This window comes from Lissotriton vulgaris, chromosome 5 (assembly GCF_964263255.1).
Source record: "Lissotriton vulgaris chromosome 5, aLisVul1.2, whole genome shotgun sequence".
Lineage (NCBI taxonomy): Eukaryota > Metazoa > Chordata > Amphibia > Caudata > Salamandridae > Lissotriton > Lissotriton vulgaris.
The window spans coordinates 314,870,710-314,895,291 of record NC_141693.1 but is presented as its reverse complement, the minus strand read 5'-3'; the positions used below and the strand labels follow the sequence as shown (position 1 = coordinate 314,895,291).

The window sequence follows — 24,582 nt, the reverse complement described above, 5'->3', positions numbered from 1 at the left end:
ACTCATCCTGCCAGAGAGAATGGAAGCTTTGCTTGCCCAGGTGTCGAGTTGGCATTGCCGGGTATATATGGCTGGGCCGTAATTTAAAAGAATAATCAATTCCACCTCCTTGTGTAGGATTATTCCCAAGTATTTACCTGAATCTGTGATACACCAAACTTGGTATTCCAGTGGGCATAGCCTAGTGAGATCTATGCCAGCTGGAAGTGGAAAAATGTCAGTTTTATCCCAGTTGATCGTAACACCAGAGTGCTTACATCTGATAATTTCTCAAATTAATGGGGACACATCTGCTTCCAGGCGCCTAACGAAAAACAGAATATAATCTGTACAGATTCACTATAAGAGTTTCCGAGTATGGCAAGACAACCCTCTATGTAAGTATCGCTCCTGGAGGTGACAGGCCAGGGGGTCCATAGCTAATATAAAGAGCAGGGGCGATAGTGGACAACCCTGCTGGGTTCCCCTCTGTATTTGAAATAGTGCAGATTGGTCATTCACTGTAAACCTGGCAGTAGGGTGTATATCAAGCAATCTGATAAGACCAGGTAGGCTTTGGGATCCCAAATCGCCGAAGTACTACCATAAGGAATGGCCAAGCCAGGGAATCAAATGCCTTTTCAGCTTCCTGTAGTATTGCTGCTGCCTCGAGCTGTGGGGCAAGTCGATGCAAAACAGTGAATGATGTACAGAGATTATTGGAAGTAGATCGGTGTGGTACAAAGCCAGTCTGCACTGGGAAAACTATTTTGTCAAGCAATAGAGAAAGCCTAGTCACAATACCTTTAGATAGGATTTTATTATTGCAGTTTAATAAGGAGAGGGGTCTATGAGAGATACAGTAGTCCGTTTCTGCTCGGTTTAGGGAGCTCAGAAATTACTGCTTCACGCAGGGTTGGAAGAAGTACACCGTGAGTAAGCACTTCCACAGAAACCTCCAAAAGGTGAGGAGCTAAGATATTATTGAACTGTTTGTAAAAATCGATTGATAGACCATCAGACCCTGCTGCCTTGCCCCCAGCTAGGGCCTTTATAGCAACAACTGTTTCCACCACCGATATAGGGTGACTCAAACTTTTGATGGCCCTGATCCAGCCAAACCTAGGCTACCTCATCTAGGTAGGCGTGTATATGTGCACCAGAGTGCATGTCTTGTTTCATAAATAAGTACCAAACTCTGCAGAGATATCATCTCTGTCCACCAATGACGATCCATTCTGGGATGTAATAGTATATATATTTTCTCCTGCCGCTTGTCATGATGGAAAAGCCAAGACCAGGTTGTACCTGGCTGATCTCCCTTGTCATATTGGCGAGCCTGAGCATATTTGCCAAGGTAACATACCTTATGCTCTGCTAGGTCTCGGAACTCTTGAAGTAGTCGGACTGTTCATACATTCTTTCCTGGGACAGAATGGGAGTAGCTGTGGACTGCAGGTATTTGAGCTTCTGCTCTAGTGATGCAAGTGGTCTCCATGTATCCCGGAGGATGCCTGCATGTTTAGCTTATTCTAGACCCCTTTTAAAGGATTTAAAGGCCTCCCATAGCGTGGCATGTTTTTCAATTGTCCCTTTTTTAAGTGGAAGAATTCAATTATGGCCATACGTAGTTTATCACAGAAGACCTGGGCTAAGAGAGAGTCTGTGGGAAAATGCTATGCTATGAAACAGCTGTACTTTGACTGGAGAGTGATCCTGGAGCGTATGTAGTAAGTGGGAAATCTCTATAGCACATGCCCCAGAGTCCGGTGTAGATAACAAATAATCCAATTGAGACAAGAAATGATGTGGCTAGAAGGAATGTGTATAGTCCGTTTCGGAGGGATGTGCTTGTCACCAGAAGTCACGCAGTCCAAAGACATCGATAATGTCTTCTAAGATTCTCAATGAATTAGTATGAAGATAACATTGTGAACCCGTGCTATAATGTCTGGATTTAACACCAGATTGAAGTCTCCTCCCCATAATATTGTATCAAATCCCAGAGTGTCACAATATAGCAAGGATGTCTAGAAAGAATTAGAGAGAGACGATATTTGGCGCATATAATGTCACTAGGACCAGCCTTACAGCTTCTACGGATCCAATCGGAATCAGAAATTGTCTCCTCTGCGTATGAATAGAACTGATGCGATCTTCAATCAATATGCGTGCCAAACGGGGAAGCCAAGCCCCAGTGAATATGTACTGTATGAGGAAAAGAACTGCTAGGGACCCTATTTTTGAGCAAAGTCCTGGACGTGCCTCGGAGAGTGGTGCATCTCATGCAGAAGAGCGATATCAGTGGAGTGTAAATTAAAATAGACAAGCACTCTATGTGCCTTACGGTGGTCGTTCAGACCTCAAATGTTCCAGGACATTAGAGAGATGGTCTTCCGATGAGGTACCATCACTGCATATACATATAATGAATATGGTGTGTGGTATTGGATTTAGGTGGACATAGAAAGTAGTGAAGTGTACAGTTGCAGCACAAATGATGTACAAAAATGTAAACCAAAACCCAAACCTATATCCTCCCTCCCCTTACCTACACTAACACATACAACTGTCAGCTACATTAAGCCTCGATGGCAAACCCGTTTTGGCAATAAAGAAATACAGGCACCAAGCATTGTACAAGCAGCGCAAAAAGAACAGACCAAAGTTTTGATACACACCTTGTGGATTGGTAGCACTCTACGACACACACTAAAGCAAATATGATACCACAGTGTTCGTAGTGGTTTGTTCGATGTGACCCAGGCCACATATATATATGTTCATTCATCAGGGAAATATGATGTCTGAGACGCATAGTAATGGAACTCTCCTCCTCCTATCGTCATCAGCTGGTGGCAACGGAGGTATTATGGGTAGGTGTTAGAAAAGAGAAGGGCAGCTCCGCACAAGCAGTCAGTCATAGTCCGGATGGGCCCTCGCGTCCCCCAGAGACTGGCCTTGATTGCCATGCGAGGACTGTGATGGTGAACCAAAGGGTGATCTTGGAGATGTCGGTTTGATTTGAACTGCTTGCAGAGTTAAGTGGCCACCTCGGCGGAGGAGGAAAAGTAGGTCTTCCCTTCATCACGCAATGCCAAGAAGGATACCAATGAAGAATGGTCAAAATGTTTCTTGCTTCAATCTGCTCACAAAGAGTCCATGGCAATTCATCAGGACCAATTATCATCTGGTCCGCTTGTGTAACGACCTTCCCTCTGAGCTCCTATCATCTCAAAAAGATCATTTACAAACAGTGGACCAACGTAAATATGGGGGAATTAGACTTACCTAAACCTTTTAAAAGATCACAAAATGTGAGAGATCAACCAGTATACACAAGACTCCGTAGATCTACGATCTCACAACACACGTTGGCCAAGGATCCCCCAAAGATTAAGTGCCACTACCCATGTGGGGATTGTTACATCTGTCATCTCACGGAGATTACAAAATAAATTGATTTAGGTATACCAGAAAAATGGGAATTACAGACACATACAAGCTGTAACACCATCATCTACATTAATCTGATTCAATGCCCATGCAACTTGCTCTCTTGTAGGCATGACTACCAGACCAGTCAAAACAAGGATTAATGAACATAGTAGCACAATCAGGTGCCGTTGCACAGCCACTAAACTTAAGAACAACTAGATCATGAAAAATCACACCCCTAATAATTTCAAGTGTATTATTCTTGAGCAACTGTGTGAGGGACCAGATATACAGAAGAAACTTCTAAACAAAGAACAATGCTGTATTTGCAAACACCGCACAGATCTTCATGGGCATAATGATGAAATACCATGCATGACACGTTACTAGTAAAGGATCCTGTAAACCAATCCTACGATAAGTGTTAAAGTCTACAGGACGGCCACTGTGTTTTTAAATAGGCCATTAAGTTGCGGCAGTCACATCTGTTAACTCTGACATATGCCACATGCCCTATATAAGTGCCCTAAATAATCACCCTTATTGGAGTATTCTTAATTTACAACCACTCTGTATGTATGTACCCTGGGTGGTGTGCCTTAATATGCTCTTTCCTTAATAAAGAAAGGAGACTCCAGTCAGTGGAAAAACAGTAAAGGTCCGCCCTCTCCATTTTTTTATACAGTCCAATCAGGTACCTATCTCAACGGGGGGACAACTTTAACAACGCGGTCAAAACACTGCAATACATTTACATCGCTTCTTTTACAACACAAGCCATTACCACGACATACACTGGAGGCTAAATGATCGCCTTGTAACATCATACATCCCAACGGGAAGATGACCTTAACAACGGGGTCAAAACACCGCCATACATTTACATCGCTGCTTTTACAACGCAAGTCGTTACCGCTCTCGACTAAGGAATAGTGTTATTTACTATTTCAACATCTTCCCTACTGTACGTAGGCTGGAGTTGGAATAGTAAATCATACTATTCCTAAATCCAACGCCCTACAGCTCAAGTCGTTGTAACGACTTGCGTTGTAAAAACAACGATGTAATGTACCGCGATCTAAATAATCACGTTGTAACATCCTACATCCCAACGGGGAGACGACCTTAATAACACGGTCAAAACAATGCAATACATTTACATTGCTGCTTTTACAACGCAAGTCGTTACCACCACTTGCACTGGAGGGCGCTCTAGACTAAGGAATAGTGATATTTACTGTTCCAACACCTTCCCTACTGTACGTAGGCTGGAGTTGGAATAGTACATCATACTATTCCTAAATCCAGAGCCCTACAGTGCAAGTCATTGTAACAACTTGCGTTGCAAAAACACCGATGTTATGTACCGTGATCTAAATGATCGCATTGTAACAGCATACATCCATCTCAACGTGACCTTTTTAATAAAAAAATGTTTTCAGAAGGAGAACTATTTTCACAAATAAGTGTTTTTGTCACAGACGTTTTTTAGGTCTCGTGACCTACAATGCGCGCAAGGGCATTGAGGGAACGAGAATTCAAGTGGCCAAAATCCTCTTCAAACCATGGGCTTTCAGCCGCGGTTTTCTTTAAGTTCACGTGAATCACCTGATTAAACATGCACGCGCATCGGCAGCATTTCTCCTGCAGGCTCGCAAAAGGCTCTCCTCCCTCCCCACATCAAAGGCATCAATCACCCTCCCACAGGCTTCCCCAGCGCTGCCCCGCCCCCTGCTTCACAGCCAGACCATCTGTTCCCTGCCAGACCTCTCACACCTCCGTCACAGCATGCCTGTGTACTTCAAAGGCTTATCACTTCACACGGCCGGCCGCAGGCCATGCAACCAGAGCACTTCAGTTGGTGCGCAGCCCCCCTCCCAGCACTGCCTTGTTACTCTCGGCAGCCGTGAGTCCCTAAACACTTTTTATATTTAATTAGCAGCAGCAGCATTTCTCCTGCGCCAGGCCACATCAAAGGCTCTGTGCCACTTTCACCCACACAGCAACACTTACAGACACGCAACGCCACTCACACCCACGCAAGCCCACTATCATCCACGCAACACCACACTCACCCACGCAACGCCACTCACCCACGCAACGCCACTCACCCACGCAACGCCACTCACCCACGCAACGCCACTCACCCACGCAACGCCACTCACCCACGCAACGCCACTCACCCACGCAACGCCACTCACCCACGCAACCCCACTCACCCACGCAACCCCACTCACCCACGCAACCCCACTCACCCACGCAACCCCACTCACCCACGCAACCCCACTCATCCACGCAACCCCACTCATCCACGCAACCCCACTCATCCACGCAACCCCACTCATCCACGCAACCCCACTCATCCACGCAACCCCACTCATCCACGCAACCCCACTCATCCACGCAACCCCACTCATCCACGCAACCCCACTCATCCACGCAACCCCACTCACTCACGCAAAGCCACTCACACCCACAGTGCCACTTTCACCCACCCAGCACCACTTTCAGACACGCAACGCCACTCACACCCACGCAACGCCACACTCACCCATGCAACGCCACTCACCCATGCAACGCCACTCACCCACGCAACGCCACTCACCCACGCAACGCCACTCACCCACGCAACGCCACACTCACCCACGCAACGCCACACTCACCCACGCAACGCCACACTCACCCACGCGATGCCACACTCACCCACGCGATGCCACACTCACCCACGCGATGCCACACTCACCCACGCGATGCCACACTCACCCACGCGATGCCACACTCACCCACGCGATGCCACACTCACCCACGCGATGCCACACTCACCCACGCGACGCCACACTCACCCACGCGACGCCACACTCACCCACGCGACGCCACACTCACCCACGCGACGCCACACTCACCCACGCGACGCCACACTCACCCACGCGACGCCACACTCACCCACGCGACGCCACACTCACCCACGCGACGCCACACTCACCCACGCAACGCCACTCACCCACGCAACGCCATTCACACCCACGCAAGCCCACACTCACCCATGCAATGCCACACTCACCCATGCAATGCCACTCACACACGCAACGCAACTCACCCACGCAACGCCACCCACACCCACGCAACGCCACCCACGCAACGCCACCCACACCCACGCAACGCCACCCACACCCACGCAACGCCACCCACACCCACGCAACGCCACCCACACCCACGCAACGCCACCCACACCCACGCAACGCCACCCACACCCACGCAACGCCACCCACGCAACGCCACTCACACCCACGCAAGCCCACTCACACCCACGCAAGCCCACACTCACCCACGCAGCGCCACACTCACCCACGCAGCGCCACACTCACCCACGCAGCGCCACACTCACCCACGCAGCGCCACACTCACCCACGCAACGCCACACTCACCCACGCAACGCCACACTCACACACGCAACGCCACACTCACACACGCAACGCCACACTCACACACGCAACGCCACACTCACACACGCAACGCCACTCACCCACGCAACGCCACTCACCCACGCAACGCCATTCACACCCACGCAAGCCCACTCTCACACACGCAACGCCACACTCACCCATGCAATGCCACTCACACGCAACGCAACTCACCCACGCAACGCCATTCACACCCACGCAAGCCCACTCTCACACACGCAACGCCACACTCACCCATGCAATGCCACTCACACACGCAACGCAACTCACCCACGCAACGCCACCCACACCCACGCAACGCCACCCACGCAACGCCACCCACACAACGCCACCCACGCAACGCCACCCACACCCACGCAACGCCACCCACACCCACGCAACGCCACCCACACCCACGCAAGCCCACTCTCACACACGCAAGCCCACTCTCACACACGCAACGCCACACTCACCCACGCAACGCCACACTCCCACGCAACGCCACACTCCCACGCAACGCCACCCTCACCCACGCAACGCAACTCACCCACGCAACTCCACTCACACACGCAACGCCACTCACCCACGCAACGCCACTCACCCACGCAACGCCACTCACCCACGCAACGCCACTCACCCACGCAACGCCACTCACCCACGCAACGCAACTCACCCACGCAACGCCACTCACCCACGCAACGCCACTCACCCACGCAACGCCACTCACCCACGCAACGCCACTCACCCACGCAACGCAACTCACCCACGCAACGGAACTCACCCACGCAACGGAACTCACCCACGCAACGGAACTCACCCACGCAACGGAACTCACCCACGCAACGGAACTCACCCACGCAACGGAACTCACCCACGCAACGCCACTCACCCACGCAACGCCACTCACCCACGCAACGCCACTCACCCACGCAACGCCACTCACCCACGCAACGCCACTCACCCACGCAACGCCACTCACCCACGCAACGCCACTCACCCACGCAACGCCACTCACCCACGCAACGCCACTCACCCACGCAAGCCACTCACCCACGCAACTCCACTCACACACGCAACGCAACTCACACATGCAACGCCAGCCCATTCTCACACACGCAATGCCACACTCACCCATGCAATGCCACTCACACACGCAACGCAACTCACCCACGCAACGCCACCCACACCCACGCAACGCCACCCACACCCACGCAACGCCACCCACACCCACGCAACGCCACCCACACCCACGCAACGCCACCCACACCCACGCAACGCCACCCACACCCACGCAACGCCACTCACCTACGCAACGCCACTCACCCACGCAACGCCACTCACCCACGCAACGCCACTCACCCACGCAACGCCACTCACCCACGCAACGCCACTCACCCACGCAACGCAACTCACCCACGCAACGCCACTCACCCACGCAACGCCACTCACCCACGCAACGCCACTCACCCACGCAACGCCACTCACCCACGCAACGCAACTCACCCACGCAACGGAACTCACCCACGCAACGGAACTCACCCACGCAACGGAACTCACCCACGCAACGGAACTCACCCACGCAACGGAACTCACCCACGCAACGGAACTCACCCACGCAACGCCACTCACCCACGCAACGCCACTCACCCACGCAACGCCACTCACCCACGCAACGCCACTCACCCACGCAACGCCACTCACCCACGCAACGCCACTCACCCACGCAACGCCACTCACCCACGCAACGCCACTCACCCACGCAACTCCACTCACACACGCAACGCAACTCACACATGCAACGCCAGCCCATTCTCACACACGCAATGCCACACTCACCCATGCAATGCCACTCACACACGCAACGCAACTCACCCACGCAACGCCACCCACACCCACGCAACGCCACCCACACCCACGCAACGCCACCCACACCCACGCAACGCCACCCACACCCACGCAACGCCACCCACACCCACGCAACGCCACTCACCTACGCAACGCCACTCACCTACGCAACGCCACTCACCTACGCAACGCCACTCCCCCACGCAACGCCACTCACCCACGCAACGCCACTCACCCACGCTACACCACTCACCCACGCAACGCCACTCACCCACGCAACGCCACTCACCCACGCAACGCCACTCACCCACGCAACGCCACTCACCCACGCAACTCCACTCACCCACGCAACTCCACTCACCCACGCAACTCCACTCACACACGCAACGCCACTCACCCACGCAACGCCACTCACACCCACGCAAGGCCACTCACACCCACGCAAGGCCACACTCACCCATGCAATGCCACTCACACACGCAACGCCACTCACCCACGCAGCGCCACCCACACCCACGCAACGCCACCCACACCCACGCAACGCCACCCACACCCACGCAACGCCACTCACACCCAAGCAACGCCACTCACACCCAAGCAACGCCACACTCACCCATGCAACGCCACTCACCTACGCAACGCCACTCACCTACGCAACGCCACACTCACCTACGCAACGCCACACTCACCCACGCAGCGCCACACTCACCCACGCAGCGCCACACTCACCCACGCAGCGCCACACTCACCCACGCAGCGCCACACTCACCCACGCAGCGCCACACTCACCCACGCAACGCCACACTCACCCACGCAACGCCACACTCACCCACGCAACGCCACACTCACACACGCAACGCCACACTCACACACGCAACGCCACACTCACACACGCAACGCCACTCACCCACGCAACGCCACTCACCCACGCAACGCCATTCACACCCACGCAAGCCCACTCTCACACACGCAACGCCACACTCACCCATGCAATGCCACTCACACGCAACGCAACTCACCCACGCAACGCCATTCACACCCACGCAAGCCCACTCTCACACACGCAACGCCACACTCACCCATGCAATGCCACTCACACACGCAACGCAACTCACCCACGCAACGCCACCCACACCCACGCAACGCCACCCACGCAACGCCACCCACACAACGCCACCCACACCCACGCAACGCCACCCACACCCACGCAACGCCACCCACACCCACGCAACGCCACCCACACCCACGCAAGCCCACTCTCACACACGCAAGCCCACTCTCACACACGCAACGCCACACTCACCCACGCAACGCCACACTCCCACGCAACGCCACCCTCACCCACGCAACGCAACTCACCCACGCAACTCCACTCACCCACGCAACGCCACTCACCCACGCAACGCCACTCACCCACGCAACGCCACTCACCCACGCAACGCCACTCACCCACGCAACGCCACTCACCCACGCAACGCCACTCACCCACGCAACGCCACTCACCCACGCAACGCCACTCACCCACGCAACGCCACTCACCCACGCAACGCCACTCACCCACGCAACGCCACTCACCCACGCAACGGAACTCACCCACGCAACGGAACTCACCCACGCAACGGAACTCACCCACGCAACGGAACTCACCCACGCAACGGAACTCACCCACGCAACGGAACTCACCCACGCAACGGAACTCACCCACGCAACGGAACTCACCCACGCAACGCCACTCACCCACGCAACGCCACTCACCCACGCAACGCCACTCACCCACGCAACGCCACTCACCCACGCAACGCCACTCACCCACGCAACGCCACTCACCCACGCAACGCCACTCACCCACGCAAGCCACTCACCCACGCAACTCCACTCACACACGCAACGCAACTCACACATGCAACGCCAGCCCATTCTCACACACGCAATGCCACACTCACCCATGCAATGCCACTCACACACGCAACGCAACTCACCCACGCAACGCCACCCACACCCACGCAACGCCACCCACACCCACGCAACGCCACCCACACCCACGCAACGCCACCCACACCCACGCAACGCCACCCACACCCACGCAACGCCACTCACCTACGCAACGCCACTCACCTACGCAACGCCACTCACCTACGCAACGCCACTCCCCTACGCAACGCCACTCACCCACGCAACGCCACTCACCCACGCAAGCCCATTCTCACACACGCAATGCCACACTCACCCATGCAATGCCACACTCACACACGCAACGCAACTCACCCACGCAACGCCACCCACACCCACGCAACGCCACCCACACCCACGCAACGCCACCCACACCCACGCCACCCACACCCACGCAACGCCACCCACACCCACGCAACGCCACCCACACCCACGCCACCCACACGCAACGCCACCCACACCCACGCAACGCCACCCACACCCACGCAACGCCACTCACCCACGCAACGCCACTCACCTACGCAACGCAACTCACACCCACGCAACGCCACACTCACCCATGCAACGCCACTCACCCACGCAACGCAACTTACCCACGCAACGCAACTCACCCGCGCAACGCCACTCACCCGCGCAACGCCACTCACCTGCGCAACGCCACTCACCTGCGCAACGCCACTCACCTGCGCAACGCCACTCACCTGCGCAACGCCACTCACCCGCGCAACGCCACTCACCCGCGCAACGCCACTCACCCGCGCAACGCCACTCACCCGCGCAACGCCACTCACCCGCGCAACGCCACTCACCCGCGCAACGCCACTCACCCGCGCAACGCCACTCACCCACGCAGCGCCACTCACCCACGCAGCGCCACTCACCCACGCAGCGCCACTCACCCACGCAGCGCCACTCACCCACGCAGCGCCACTCACCCACGCAACTCCACTCACCCACGCAACTCCACTCACCCACGCAACTCCACTCACCCACGCAACTCCACTCACCCACGCAACTCCACTCACCCACGCAACGCCACTCACCCACGCAACGCCACTCACCCACGCAACGCCACACTCACCCATGCAACGCCACTCACCCACGCAACGCCACACTCACCCATGCAACGCCACCCACGCCACCCACACCCACGCAACGCCACCCACACCCACGCCACCCACACCCACGCAACGCCACCCACACCCACGCAACGCCACCCACACCCACGCCACCCACACCCACGCAACGCCACCCACACCCACGCAACGCCACCCAAACCCACGCAACGCCACCCACACCCACGCAACGCCACCCCCACCCACGCAACGCCACCCTCACCCACGCAACGCACCCACGCAACGCCACTCACCCACGCAACGCCACTCACCCACGCAACGCCACTCACCCACGCAACGCCACTCACCCACGCAACGCCACTCACCCACGCAACGCCACTCACCCACGCAACGCCACTCACCCACGCAACGCCACTCACCCACGCAACGCCACTCACCCACGCAACGCCACTCACCCACGCAACGCCACTCACCCACGCAACGCCACTCACCCACGCAACGCCACTCACCCACGCAACGCCACTCACCCACGCAACGCCACTCACCCACGCAACGCAACTCACCTACGCAACGCAACTCACCTACGCAACGCAACTCACCTACGCAACGCAACTCACCTACGCAACGCAACTCACCTACGCAACGCAACTCACCTACGCAACGCAACTCACCTACGCAACGCAACTCACCTACGCAACGCAACTCACCTACGCAACGCAACTCACCTACGCAACGCAACTCACCTACGCAACGCAACTCACCTACGCAACGCAACTCACCTACGCAACGCAACTCACCTACGCAACGCAACTCACCTACGCAACGCAACTCACCTACGCAACGCAACTCACCTACGCAACGCAACTCACACACGCAACGCAACTCACACACGCAAATCCACTCACACCCACACAGTGCCACTTTTACCCACATAGCACCACTTTAAGACACACAGCGCCACTCACACCCACGCAAGCCCACTCTCACACACGCAACGCCACACTCACCCGCGCAACGCCACACTCACCCGCGCAACGCCACACTCACCCGCGCAACGCCACTCACCCGCGCAACGCCACTCACCCGCGCAACGCCACTCACCCGCGCAACGCCACTCACCCGCGCAACGCCACTCACCCGCGCAACGCCACTCACCCGCGCAACGCCACTCACCCGCGCAACGCCACTCACCCACGCAACGCCACTCACTCAAAGCCACTCACACACACACGCAGTGCCACTTTCACCCACACTGTGCAGTGCACAATAGGTCTCGCAGTAGGAAAGTTGGAGCTATTGGTTTTGTAAATGACAAAGCCCTTTATGTTTTTAAAATGAAAACAAAAATAAAAGGCATTGTTATTTGCAATTGTAATAGCTCCAACTTTCCTACTGCGAGACCTATTGGCAACGCCAGTGCTTGTTAATGTATGGTCACAACTTTATTTTTTATTTTTCACACCACAGATTAATCTTATTTTGTGTAACTACCATCAAAACTATCCCTGTACAAAAAGAAGGTTTCACTCAATGTTTTATGTTTAGTCGTACGATGCTCACCCAATTTGGTGGCCAAAATCACGCCACCAAAATTCGTTTCATACAGATGTGGGGTGCAGAAACATTATAATGATGATTTTATGCGCCGCATCAGCATGCCACTGCACAGCACTGCAGCAACAATTATTTTCAGGATGCAGGTGAGTGCATCAGTTCTCCACCACGCTGTCTGATTATCCCATATGAGTAGGACTCCATTTTATGGCTCCAAAATTAGCTACGCTGAGAAGAGATGTCTTGATTTAAGATTTGTTATCTGTGCTCAATATATGCTCTCTAAAAGAGTTGGGGAGATCCGGTAGCAGCTGAAAGGCATTCTAGGGGCCCATTCACTTTTGCTAACGGGTAAGAAGAATATGATCAGTACTGCTGCGTGACCACGCTTTGTTTGCAGTGTGCAATGCTCACTTTTGCTGCATGACTGGGGCATGATGATGATGATAATTTTTCCACAAATCTGCCTCCCATGATTATATGTTTACGGCAGAAATGTTTTTTAATGTTAGTTTATTGTTTTTCTTCTTTTCTACAGGTCATACAGAGATAATCCCAACTCTGTGACTTCTTTTTAATTATTGCCGCATTTCTACCTTTTACCTACTACATGAACGACCACTCACTGGAATAGTACTGACAACTAGGTAGATTAGGGGTACCGATAACCGGTCCTTACCAATTGCCATTGACTGTTTGTGAGAAGATTGAAGCAAGAATCATGTTAACCTTTCATGACCATGGGATTCACTGGTATCCTTCTCGGTTCAGTGTGATGAATAAAGAAGAATCTATTGATAACCCACACCCAATTTTATTCTCACTTATTCCTAATCCACCCCCCACCTTTCATCCTTCTCTCATGCTAGGTGTAGGACACTAATCAACTGCTTTTCCTAGGCAGTCTTTGGTAAGAAAAAGATCTCCAGCAAAGAGCTCCCTTGTTGGGACCTGCAGGGCATTGCAGTGCCCACCTAGCTAGGAGCACGGGCCGATGGCGAAGCATGCCACTTTGGTGAGCGAGGGCTTGTGTATCCGATAAGGGATGCTTATTTTGTCTGACGTATCCACTTTAAATGCTACTGAAGTATTACTCTCTCACCAGAAGAGGAACCCTATTTGTGTGATTATATCCGGAAATCAGATCAGACAAGTGGGCATTAGCAGTGGTCTTCCACTGCTACTGCCTAGTACTTCACACGCCCAACATACCACCCTGCAGGCTCATTCTTAGCTGCAATCATCTCACTATTTTCAAGAAAGAGCTACAAGTGCTCATTCAAAAGGATGCTATTGATCCAGTGCACTCCCTACCAACAGGGATGAGCTCCTTTTACTTTCTAATTTCATAGAAGGGCGTCTTTCCTCAGGGCCATCCTAGACCTCAAGCCTCTCAAAAGATAAATCCTCTCCAAAAGTTTCTACATTTTGTTGCTGCAGGATGTGATACCTCTACTACAACAAGGCGACTACAGGGCGGCATTAAACCTATTCCCACATCCCTATTCATCCTTCACACCAACGCTACCTGTACATTGTGGTAAGTGACTGTCCTTACCCGTTCAGAGTACTTCCCTTTGGTGTCATCACTGCCCCAAGTGCCTTCACCAAGTTCTTAGCATTGGGCGATGCCCACCTAAGGAGAGGGGGCTTCCATGTTCTCCCATTCCTCAACAACTGGCTGATCAAATGCACAAGCAGGCAGCTATGCCTAAAACACCCGAAGGCGAGGATCTCCCATCTCCGCAGCCTTGGGTTCACATAAATGTAACCAAATCCCATTTACAACCTCTCAAAATCCTGGCCTTCCTGGGGACGGTGTTGAATGCGATTACAGGCAAGGCCTTCCCTAGTCCACATAGATTTGAAGCCTTCCAGCAACATTTAACTTTTGTTCAGCTGCATCGTCATCTTACAGTCAGAACAGCAATGTGCATGCTTGGCATGATGGCCTTTTGCATCAGTATTGTGCCCCATGCTGGCTATACATGTGCCCTGCTCCACAATGGCTGGAACCCGAGGGTCAGTGTCAGATCTAGTGTTGGTAAAGGCCAGCGTGAATCACTCCTACTCTGGTGGAAGAGCAACAAACTGCTACGGGGGAGGACATTTTCAATACCCCATTCTGCAAGTCCCCATTACCATGTACGTTTCCCAAGCTGGGTGTGGTGCTCATATCATTCAGATCACCGTGCTGGGTATGTGGACCGCCATTAGCCGGCCACTACATAAACTAGCTTGAGATTATGGCCATCCGCCTTGCTCTCAAAGCATTCCTTCCACTCATCAGGGCAAAGTTGTCCTAGATGGGACGGAGAACGTGACTTCCATGTACTACCTATCAAAACAGTGGGGCACTCATCCACCTTCCCCCATGCTGCTGTCAGACAAAGTGGAAGTGATTTGTCCATATTGTATCGCCAAAAAGATAGACCCCCTAAAACCGGCGGTCCAGGATATCTGCTACCTGCTCCATCTCAAAAAGCCTAGCCTAGACCTCAGTATGTCTACATCTAGCAGCCATAGCAGCCTACATGCAAAATAGAGACACACTTCCCTCTTCCCTGTGGTGAAAGCCTTTATGGAAGGTCTTGCAGAGTTATTCCTCCTAAGGTTTCCCCAGCACCAGTGGGACACTAAAATATTGCCCTCACCAGACCATACTGGTCCCCCATTTGAGCCCCTACATTCCAGTCCTTTCTAGTATCTCCCATGGAAGGTGGCCTTTTTGATTGCACTAACTTACCTATGATACAAACGGATGTACCATGTTACAACGCATACCATTACAACTACCTACTATTACAACGCGACCATTACAATGCATACCATTACAACGCATAGCGCTTTGAGGTGCTGGATAGTGGTAAGTATAATTTACTATTCTAACTCCAGTCCCCGTGGACACTAGGGAAGGTGTTGGATAGTAAATTATACTTATTCCCTATCCTAGAGCGCCCCCCAGCGCAATGCGTTGTAATGGTATGCGTTGTAAAAGTTGCGTTGTAATAGTAGGTAGTTGTAAAAGTTGCGTTGTAACAGGTGTATACCGATACAAACCCTCACAATGCTGGAAACCTTTATTCCGGTCCACAAGGACACCAGTCTAATCCTAAGTTCTTTCATTAGGTGGTTTCTCCTTTCCACGTAACCAGACCATAGTGCTCCCAATCTTAGTCCCCTAATCCTACTCTGTAGCAGAGAGAGCGCTCCACTCCCAAAATGTTAAATGTGCTCATGTATTACATTGACAGAACCAAGCCATTGTGCCAAAGAAACCAGCTGTTTTTTGCCTTTGCCTAAAGCCACAAGTACCTGCCTATATCTAAGGCTGACATTACCAGGTGGATAGTCAAATGTATCCAGACATGCTATTTTAAATCAAAAAGATCCCACGTGTCACACCATGGGCACTGTATACCCAGAAAACGCTGTAACTATGACCTTAATGTGAAATATCCCCCAAACCAACATAAGAAGGCAGCTATGTGATCAACCCTGCACACGTTAAGTTAACACCATTGTGTGGATGTTCCAGCCAGGCAACAGGCTATTGTTGACCAGACCGGTTTAAGGACCTTATTTCATACATCTGTATCATCCACATGCTAGCCACCACAAAGGGAAGGGTACTGCTTTACAGTCTGTGCAGATCATGTGTATCAACATCAACACATGCTACGAATAGAAAATGTTACCTTATCTAAAAGCATCTGTTCCTAACATATAGTGCTGTAGGTTCACATGTGCCCACCCTCCTCGCTGGACACGTGTGGATCTGATCACAGGTCTCTTCTTTCTTTAATGACAATCTGCATCATACGCATGTGCATCATATTGTGTTCACTTGTCCCTCCAGTCTGTGCCCATGCGCATTGCCTACTAAGAGAGGAATCACTATATATCTTGTGAGACGAAAGGCTTCTTCCAAGAAAAACAACTTGCATACATCCGAGCCCAACACTAAGTGGCAAGGCTATGTAGATCATGTGTATACAGCACTATATTCTATGAGCGGATTCTTACAGTGTAAGTAACTTTTGCCTTATTTTTTTATTGAACATCCTACAGCAATTTATAGCAAGCAGTATTACCACAGATAATTGTTCCAATCTCGTTCTCAAAACAGCACATGCTAGACAAAACTTAACTTTCATGCTTACTACCACCTCTATTTTGTTAGCAAAGGATTGCCAAATCAACAGCACTTTTGCATCACACTAACATAAACCTTGGAAACACAAATATAATATTAACAAATACATAACAACCCTCTCACGCATTGCATCATAAGATGCCAGCTGAGTTTGTGATGCTTGTATAAATAGCAGCTTATTCTGTCAGAGAAAAAGGAAAGTCCTCTATCACAATGACCCATGCACATAAAACTTTCGTGCTAATTCACAAAAAACATTTCTAACTTTAACATTTTACTCATTCTCCACTAACTAGAAACAACTAACCACAAACAAAACAGACACTCCAACAATGGTTCTTCCAGTCTGATTGATAATCCCATATCTGCATAAAAGGGCGCCCAAATTCAGAATGAACGACGATGCAATGAGCCTGTTGACTAGCACGATAGAAATAATAATAGCATAACAATTTAGTAGCAGAAACTTCAAACTCAAGACGGGGTGATACATAGTCTTTCCTGCATTAGCTAGAAAACATGCTGATGTCTGTTTTAAGTATTAACCATTTGCAATGCAGTTAATGAAGATGGTATGTTCGGGAGACTTGCAGGCAAAATGCACATGGTACATCCATTTTCTCCCTGTAAACTCTGTGATTTTCATTCTCTCCACAGGTAAAGCAAAAGGAAAATGACATTGCGCTAAAATATTTCCAGAAAGTGGTGAAATCTCTTGATTCCCTGGGCTGGGAGGAGAGGCAGTTTGCCCTGGTGAAGGGATTGCTGGCTGGCAACGTTTTTGACTGGGGCGCGAAAGCTGTCTCAGAGTAGGTGATAACAAATTTCAAATCAGTTTTCATCTTTCTCCTTTGACTCTGTGCTGTTCATAGATTTGGCTGTGTACGTTGGCCAATTAGATAAATCCGTCTTAAAATTGTTTGTTGACTTTTTGATTCATGTTTATGTCCTTTTTATATGTAGACCTATTGAATAAAAATCGGCTCAGGTTTCCTTTTCCAGAATCATGCTGCGCTGAAGGAGAGAACGTTTTCTTCTCGGTTGTGAATCTGTTTGTGTTCTCATTAGCAATATAAATAATATTGAAACTTTTGGAGTGCTAGATTCTTTAAGTTAAGAGCATTTGTAACTGGCTTGACCAGACCGCTGTAAACTACTGTGTGTAGAATATTGATCTATAGATCACGTTCTTTGGACACTCCTGCCGTATAGGGCTGAGCGCAAATGTTACAAGTTTTTTTCTAGTTTTCGTTTCAAGGTTACTCTTGATCCCTCCCTGAAACCCACAATACACCATGATTCCTCCTCCAATTGTTTTGTTCAGATGGCTTTTGAAGCTCCAGAAAAGTGGAGCTGCAAACTGTTCAACTTTAGACACCGGAATGGCATATTGGAGATGGCAAGTTGATTCCAAGCTGAGACCAGATGTTTTTTTTCTTCTGTGCCAGGCCGTATAAAAATGACTTGTTGGAGGAAATGGCTTGTGGAGAAAGGGCCCATCTTGTTTTTCCCTGCATTGAAATTTGTTCATAAACTCATTAGTAGACCTACACAACCTGTGCTGGCATTGGTTCATGACATTGTAGTTTGGAGGACAGGGTAACCTGTTGCGAATGCGATGGATTACCCTGTCTGCCAAAATGACGGTCAGCCTGCCCAATTTAAGGTATGGTAGACCACTAATTTCTGTCAATTCTGCTCCTGTTTGGCTCCGTTGACCGAAAGTGTCCTCTGATGGCCCAGGGAAGTAGGGGTCATCGGAGGGAGGGCATTACACAACCCCTCCTGTTTAGGGTGGGCAGTGTGATATCCTTTTTTCTGTCCATTGCCACCCAGTAAAACCCAGTGGCGGGGGCCCTAAAAAAAATTAACATTATGACCCTCCATTACCTGGGGAAAAAACTACATGGATGAAGGGATTCATTGGTATTTTGTTTCTTAATAACAACTCCCACTTTGGGAGTTTGCTTCTGCAGATAAAAAAACATTTGGGGGGAGTTTTGTGGAAATTGCTGGTGACCATCCAACAAACGTTTTGTACCTTTTACAGGAACTTTCATGATGGTGGTTCCAGTCAACGTACAGAGCTCATTGCTGGGCCAGCGGTGATCCTTACATTTGGCAGGTGGTAGTCTGCCAGAGTAGCAGAGCTAATATTTTGTGCCACCCGGACGACAGTCTGCCAAACTAAGTGAGGCGTATTATCTGCTATCTGTGGCATTTGCAGAAATCAATGCTACCATTTTCATCTGTTTGCTCCATTTAGCAGCAGTAGCTGCTTATATGCAGAGCAAACAACATAGATCTTTATTTGAAATCTCAGTCGTAAAAGGACTTAAAAGGGGGTATTCCTTAAAGGACCCCACTGATTCCTGCATGAGGTCTTAATGTAGTCCATGTGAAGCCTTGTGAGCCATAAAACTCTTACCAGGTAAAATGCATCTCATCAAAAGATGCCTTTCTAGCAGCAATCAATTTCATCCTTGTCTTTAACGATCAAGTCCTCCTTAGGACGAATCCACATTTCCTGTCAAAAGTGGTCTCCCCATTCTATGACACAGTCACCTTGCCCATCGACTTTGTACACTCCTATTCAGTGGCAGAAAGTGCATTCCATACGTTAGATGTTAGAGTGCTTCAATGTATTACATTGACCATGCGCAAATCCCTATGCAAGATGAGAAGAAACAAAGCAACTCTATTGCATTTACAAAGTCCCACTTAGGAACCCCAATCCTCAAATCGGATAGTGCAATGTATTCAGGTATGCTATGCTATGCTAAAGCTAAACATACTCTTTATACTGAGCAGAGAGTACACTCTACTCGCAAAATTCCACAATGGCCTTCCTGATAACTTACAGAAATGTATACCACACACAATTCAAGAGGCACAAGTCAGGCAAACTGTCCTTAAAACAATGATGAAAACATCTGATTCATCTGCATGCAAGCCTCTAGAGCACAGTTTTTCACTCTATGCAAAGCATGTAATCTACAGCGACACTTGCTACAAATGGAATATTTTACCTACCTTGCAATCATCTGTTTGTTAGTTGTGGTGGTGTAGATTCACTTGCTCCCTCCCATCTGCCTGGAGGGAAGCTTATGCCTCAAATATTTTATATAACACACATTACAAATCCTTGCACCGCAGAGTCTGACAGGCTTTTTTATTACACTAGACATTTCCCCTGGAGGCTGGAGCCCATAGAGGCTGCTCCTGGTGCCTCTGCCTCTTTCTTTTTTTATGTAAGGGTATATACCCAGGCAGACTTACAGTACAAGAGGCTGGCTATTTAGAAAAACATATTATATAAACATAAATAATAAAATTAGTGCAATGGACTGAAATGATATCAAAAAAGTAATTTTTAATTCCTCTGCCTCTTTCCCCAGCGCTCCCAGGTTAATTGCAGCAGCCACAGGGAGGCTTCAACCTAGAGAGAAAGGGATGGGGGCCGGACCCTTGCACGGAAGCAATCACATCAGAGAGAGGAGAAAGAGTGTGTTTATGGCGGGATAGAGAGACTGATTGAGGAGAAGGGAGCGGCGGCTGCTTTGAGCATTTTTACCAGGGCTGCTTTTGTTGCCCAATCTGGCCCTATTGCACAAGATATCTCTTGACTTTTACTGCCCTGCTTTGTCTCACTCCGCTTACTTTCACGCACTCTTTTGAGAAAGAATACAATATGAGATGGAGTCTTTGTTCTGGTACATTTTGAGTTTTGGAGATTGATCAGGAGTCGCCTTGAAACCAAAACTTCTATTTAGAAGAAAAAACTTGCAACGTCCTACCAAAGACTAAAAGGCATCAAACGGATAGTTTATTTTTATTTTTGCATTTTTTTATTTATTTATTTTATTTAAAGGTTCACAGCAGTGCACATAATTCTGTATTTGTTAAAGTTCTCACAGTGGGAAATAATAAGCGATAAGCAGAACTAAGCAAATAACATCACAAAGGAAATTACCATTAAGATAAATAACAGACACAACAGCTAAATGTCAGATAATACAGCCCAACAACTAGTACTTTGTAACAATATCCCTTCAACTGGATTAGCCCTGTGCACCAGAAGAGCCTACATCAACACACTGTTACTTGAGCGGCATAGCTGGGCTCTGTGATTCTACACATCATTTGACTCGTCTCCCTCCCTTACCAAAAGATACTGTTTATACAGACCCCGGAAGTTTTTGGGGCTACTCTATGGGGGCATTAGCTCGCTATATGTTTCAGACTGCATATTACACAACATCATGTCTTTTTCCCACTCAAACTTTGAGGGAGGAGGGCCACGTGCCACCGCATCGCTATCCGTCACTTAGCCAGAAGAAAGCCCAAACCTAAAAGTTTCCTAACCTCTTTAGGCAGAGGATTATTGTATCCCAGTAGGGCCAGTAGGGGTCAGGGGCAAGAGGAAGACCCACAATGTTTCCTAACTCTTGGAAGATCTGATTCCAAAAGGTGGCATTCCGAGGGCAGGCCCATGCCACATGGAAAAAATCTGCACCACTTACTCCACAGAGCTCACAGCTATCAGAGTCTCCTAACCCATATCTATGGAGACGTGCTGGCGTATAATATGTCCTATTTAGGAACTTGAAGTGGATTAATCTATGCCTGCTGTTCAATGACACTGATTGGGTGATCTCGCAGCAGTATCTCCATTGACTGTCATCTACAGAAGTGCCCAGATCAACTTGCCACTGCGCTCTTAGCGGAGAATAATTTGCAAGGTAGTATTCCTTGGACATGGTGTATATATTGGAGACCAGTTTATACTGAGACTTAGCACGAAGGTGGTAAGTGAAAGACGAGCGAGCCGGGGGCTCTAGATACTTATCTCCCAGCAGCGCCCGCAGGAAGTGTCGTGCCCTGAAATAGTGAAATTGCACTAGAGTGCTGGCTTTATGCTCCCCAACGGCAACCTCATCCCAAGTCTGGACTCTAACTTCAGAGAAGAAATCTCCTATATTATGGATCTGAAAGTTCCTAAGCGATTGAGTCACCGCTACCTCAGAACCCAATTGGAACCATTGACACCAACCAAGAGGTAGCAGTGGAGAATAAAGCTGAGTGCTCGCCTATCGTTTTAATAACTCGCTTCAAGTTTATAGTTAAGTACACCATAATACCTGTTGGGAGGCTGGTTGATTTGCCTAGGGAGAGGAACAAATCAGTTGCAATTCTCTCTATGAGGTAATGCGGGCGAGAATGTGGTCCATGGCATCAAAAATATGCATGTGAGCACTGAGCTGCTCTATAGTATAGGTCGAGATCCTGTGCGCCATAGAATATGGAAGTGTAAGCGTGTCCATCTTGACCCTAGGGGATTTTACCACCCATGCAAATCTAACCATTACAGCTTTGAGTCGTTTAAAAAAGTGCTGCTGGATTACCATAGGGATGTTGTTGAAGAGAAATAATCATCTAAGCAAGAAAATCCTCTTCATCAACGAAATGCGGCCCACCAGGGAATGTGGTAACTTTAGCAATTTCTCTATATCCCCCTTTAGCTTGGTGTTCGTCCTTTCATAGTTGTCCGCGGTACTAACTCTGAGTCGGTGTGCACCTGTATACCCAAGTATCTAACCGAGTCAGTAGTCCACTGTAGTGGGAAATCTAGATCAAAAGGGACCATCGACGGTGTTAGTTGAAAAATTATGTATTTGTTCCAGTTAATTTTTAACCCCGAGATTCCTCCGAATTTTATAACTTTGCGAATTAACGAGGAAAGGTTGGTGGCGGGGTCACGAGTGTACAGCAGGATAAGAGCAGCGTACGCTGACATGATCAAATTATAGTTGGGGGAAAAGGATTCCCTGGTGCCCATGGTACTCCCTCAGCAAGCGCGCCAAAGGTTCTGCCACCATGGCATATAACGGGGAAAGGGGGCAACCCTGTCTGGTTCCTCAAGATATTAAAAACGGTGATGAGACATGATTCCCAGTTCTAACCCTTAGCTGTCGGCTGATTGTGTAGTACGGAGGACAGTCCTAGGAAAATCTCCCCAAACCTATTCTACATAGCACAGACTTAAGTTCCGCTCTAACATGTTGTATAACACCAAATTCTGTCCGAAGATTTTGAGTTCCTGTTCGCCCGGGCACAAAACCAGCCTGTACTGGGCCAACGAGGATGGGGAGAAGGGGACAGAGTCTGTTGGCTAAACTTTTGGCGAACATTTTTGTGTCCACGTTAAGAATGAGAATGGTCTATAGAATGAGCACATGGGAGGGGGGGGGGGGGGGGTTGTCTGGTTTTAATAGAGTGACTATGAGCGCCTACCTCATTGATTGCGGCGTTATGCAACAGTATATGATGGTATAAATGTGGCATTTGTGTAGAAGTGGGCAGCCGGCGTATTGGTAGAGCTTCAAGTCGATGAGATTGTGTAGTGTGTTAATCCTGAATAGGTCTGTGTGTAACATTAGAGTCACACTTTTGACTTGCTCAAATGTTTGAGCCATTCCTTTTTCCAAAGTTTATGAATAAGTACTGTTTAGTTGAGTGGTAGGAACAATTTTTATTTACAGCGGGATGTAAATGAAAATTTTGGGAGCCAGTCCTACTTTAAAATATTTTTCTTAAACAGCGGATATTCGCCACTGTTTTCAATGCTGTGTTGTCTTCGCCATACATCTCTATTCATATACATGTTTCCTGAAACAACCCCTTCACATATGCAGACCACGAAGGAGAGCTGCAGCCTACTGCTTTTACTCTTCACTCAAAACTTAACTTGAAAGGAACAATGTATGAATTTTAAAATGCTGCATTAACCGAAACCTTGCTCTGACCCTCTAACCTGCAAGACCCTGAAATCCCACGCCTCTTTTTGTTGCAAAAATTCAGGATTTGTTTACGCAGCGAGGTAAGTGAGTTGAGTGAGGTCTAGTGAGTTCTGAGAATTAGCGCCGAGACACCCTTATGGGTATTTGTTTGCGCTTTAAAAATTGCCAAAATAAATAAATAAATAAATAATAATAATGTATGGATTTGTGATTTTTTGTTACATTTAATGACTTCCAGAAAACACTTTCATGTTTTTTTTTTGTTCCTGCAGAGTCCTTGAAACAGAATCACAATTCGGGTTCGAAGAGGCGAAGATGAAACTGCAAGGTAAGTAGATGAAAGC

The 24,582-nt window shown here is 49.8% G+C and overlaps 1 protein-coding gene across 1 annotated transcript in view; it reads left to right on the top strand.

Annotated features, from left to right (window-relative positions):
• PANK4 (pantothenate kinase 4 (inactive)) overlaps positions 1 to 24,582 on the top strand; it is a 482,323-nt gene that overhangs the window by 307,045 nt on the left and 150,696 nt on the right. The window contains exons 13-14 of the mRNA XM_086921549.1: positions 18,096 to 18,247; positions 24,511 to 24,566. Of these exons, the coding sequence (XP_086777675.1) occupies positions 18,096 to 18,247; positions 24,511 to 24,566 (208 nt within the window). The remainder of the gene's footprint in view (positions 1 to 18,095; positions 18,248 to 24,510; positions 24,567 to 24,582) is intronic.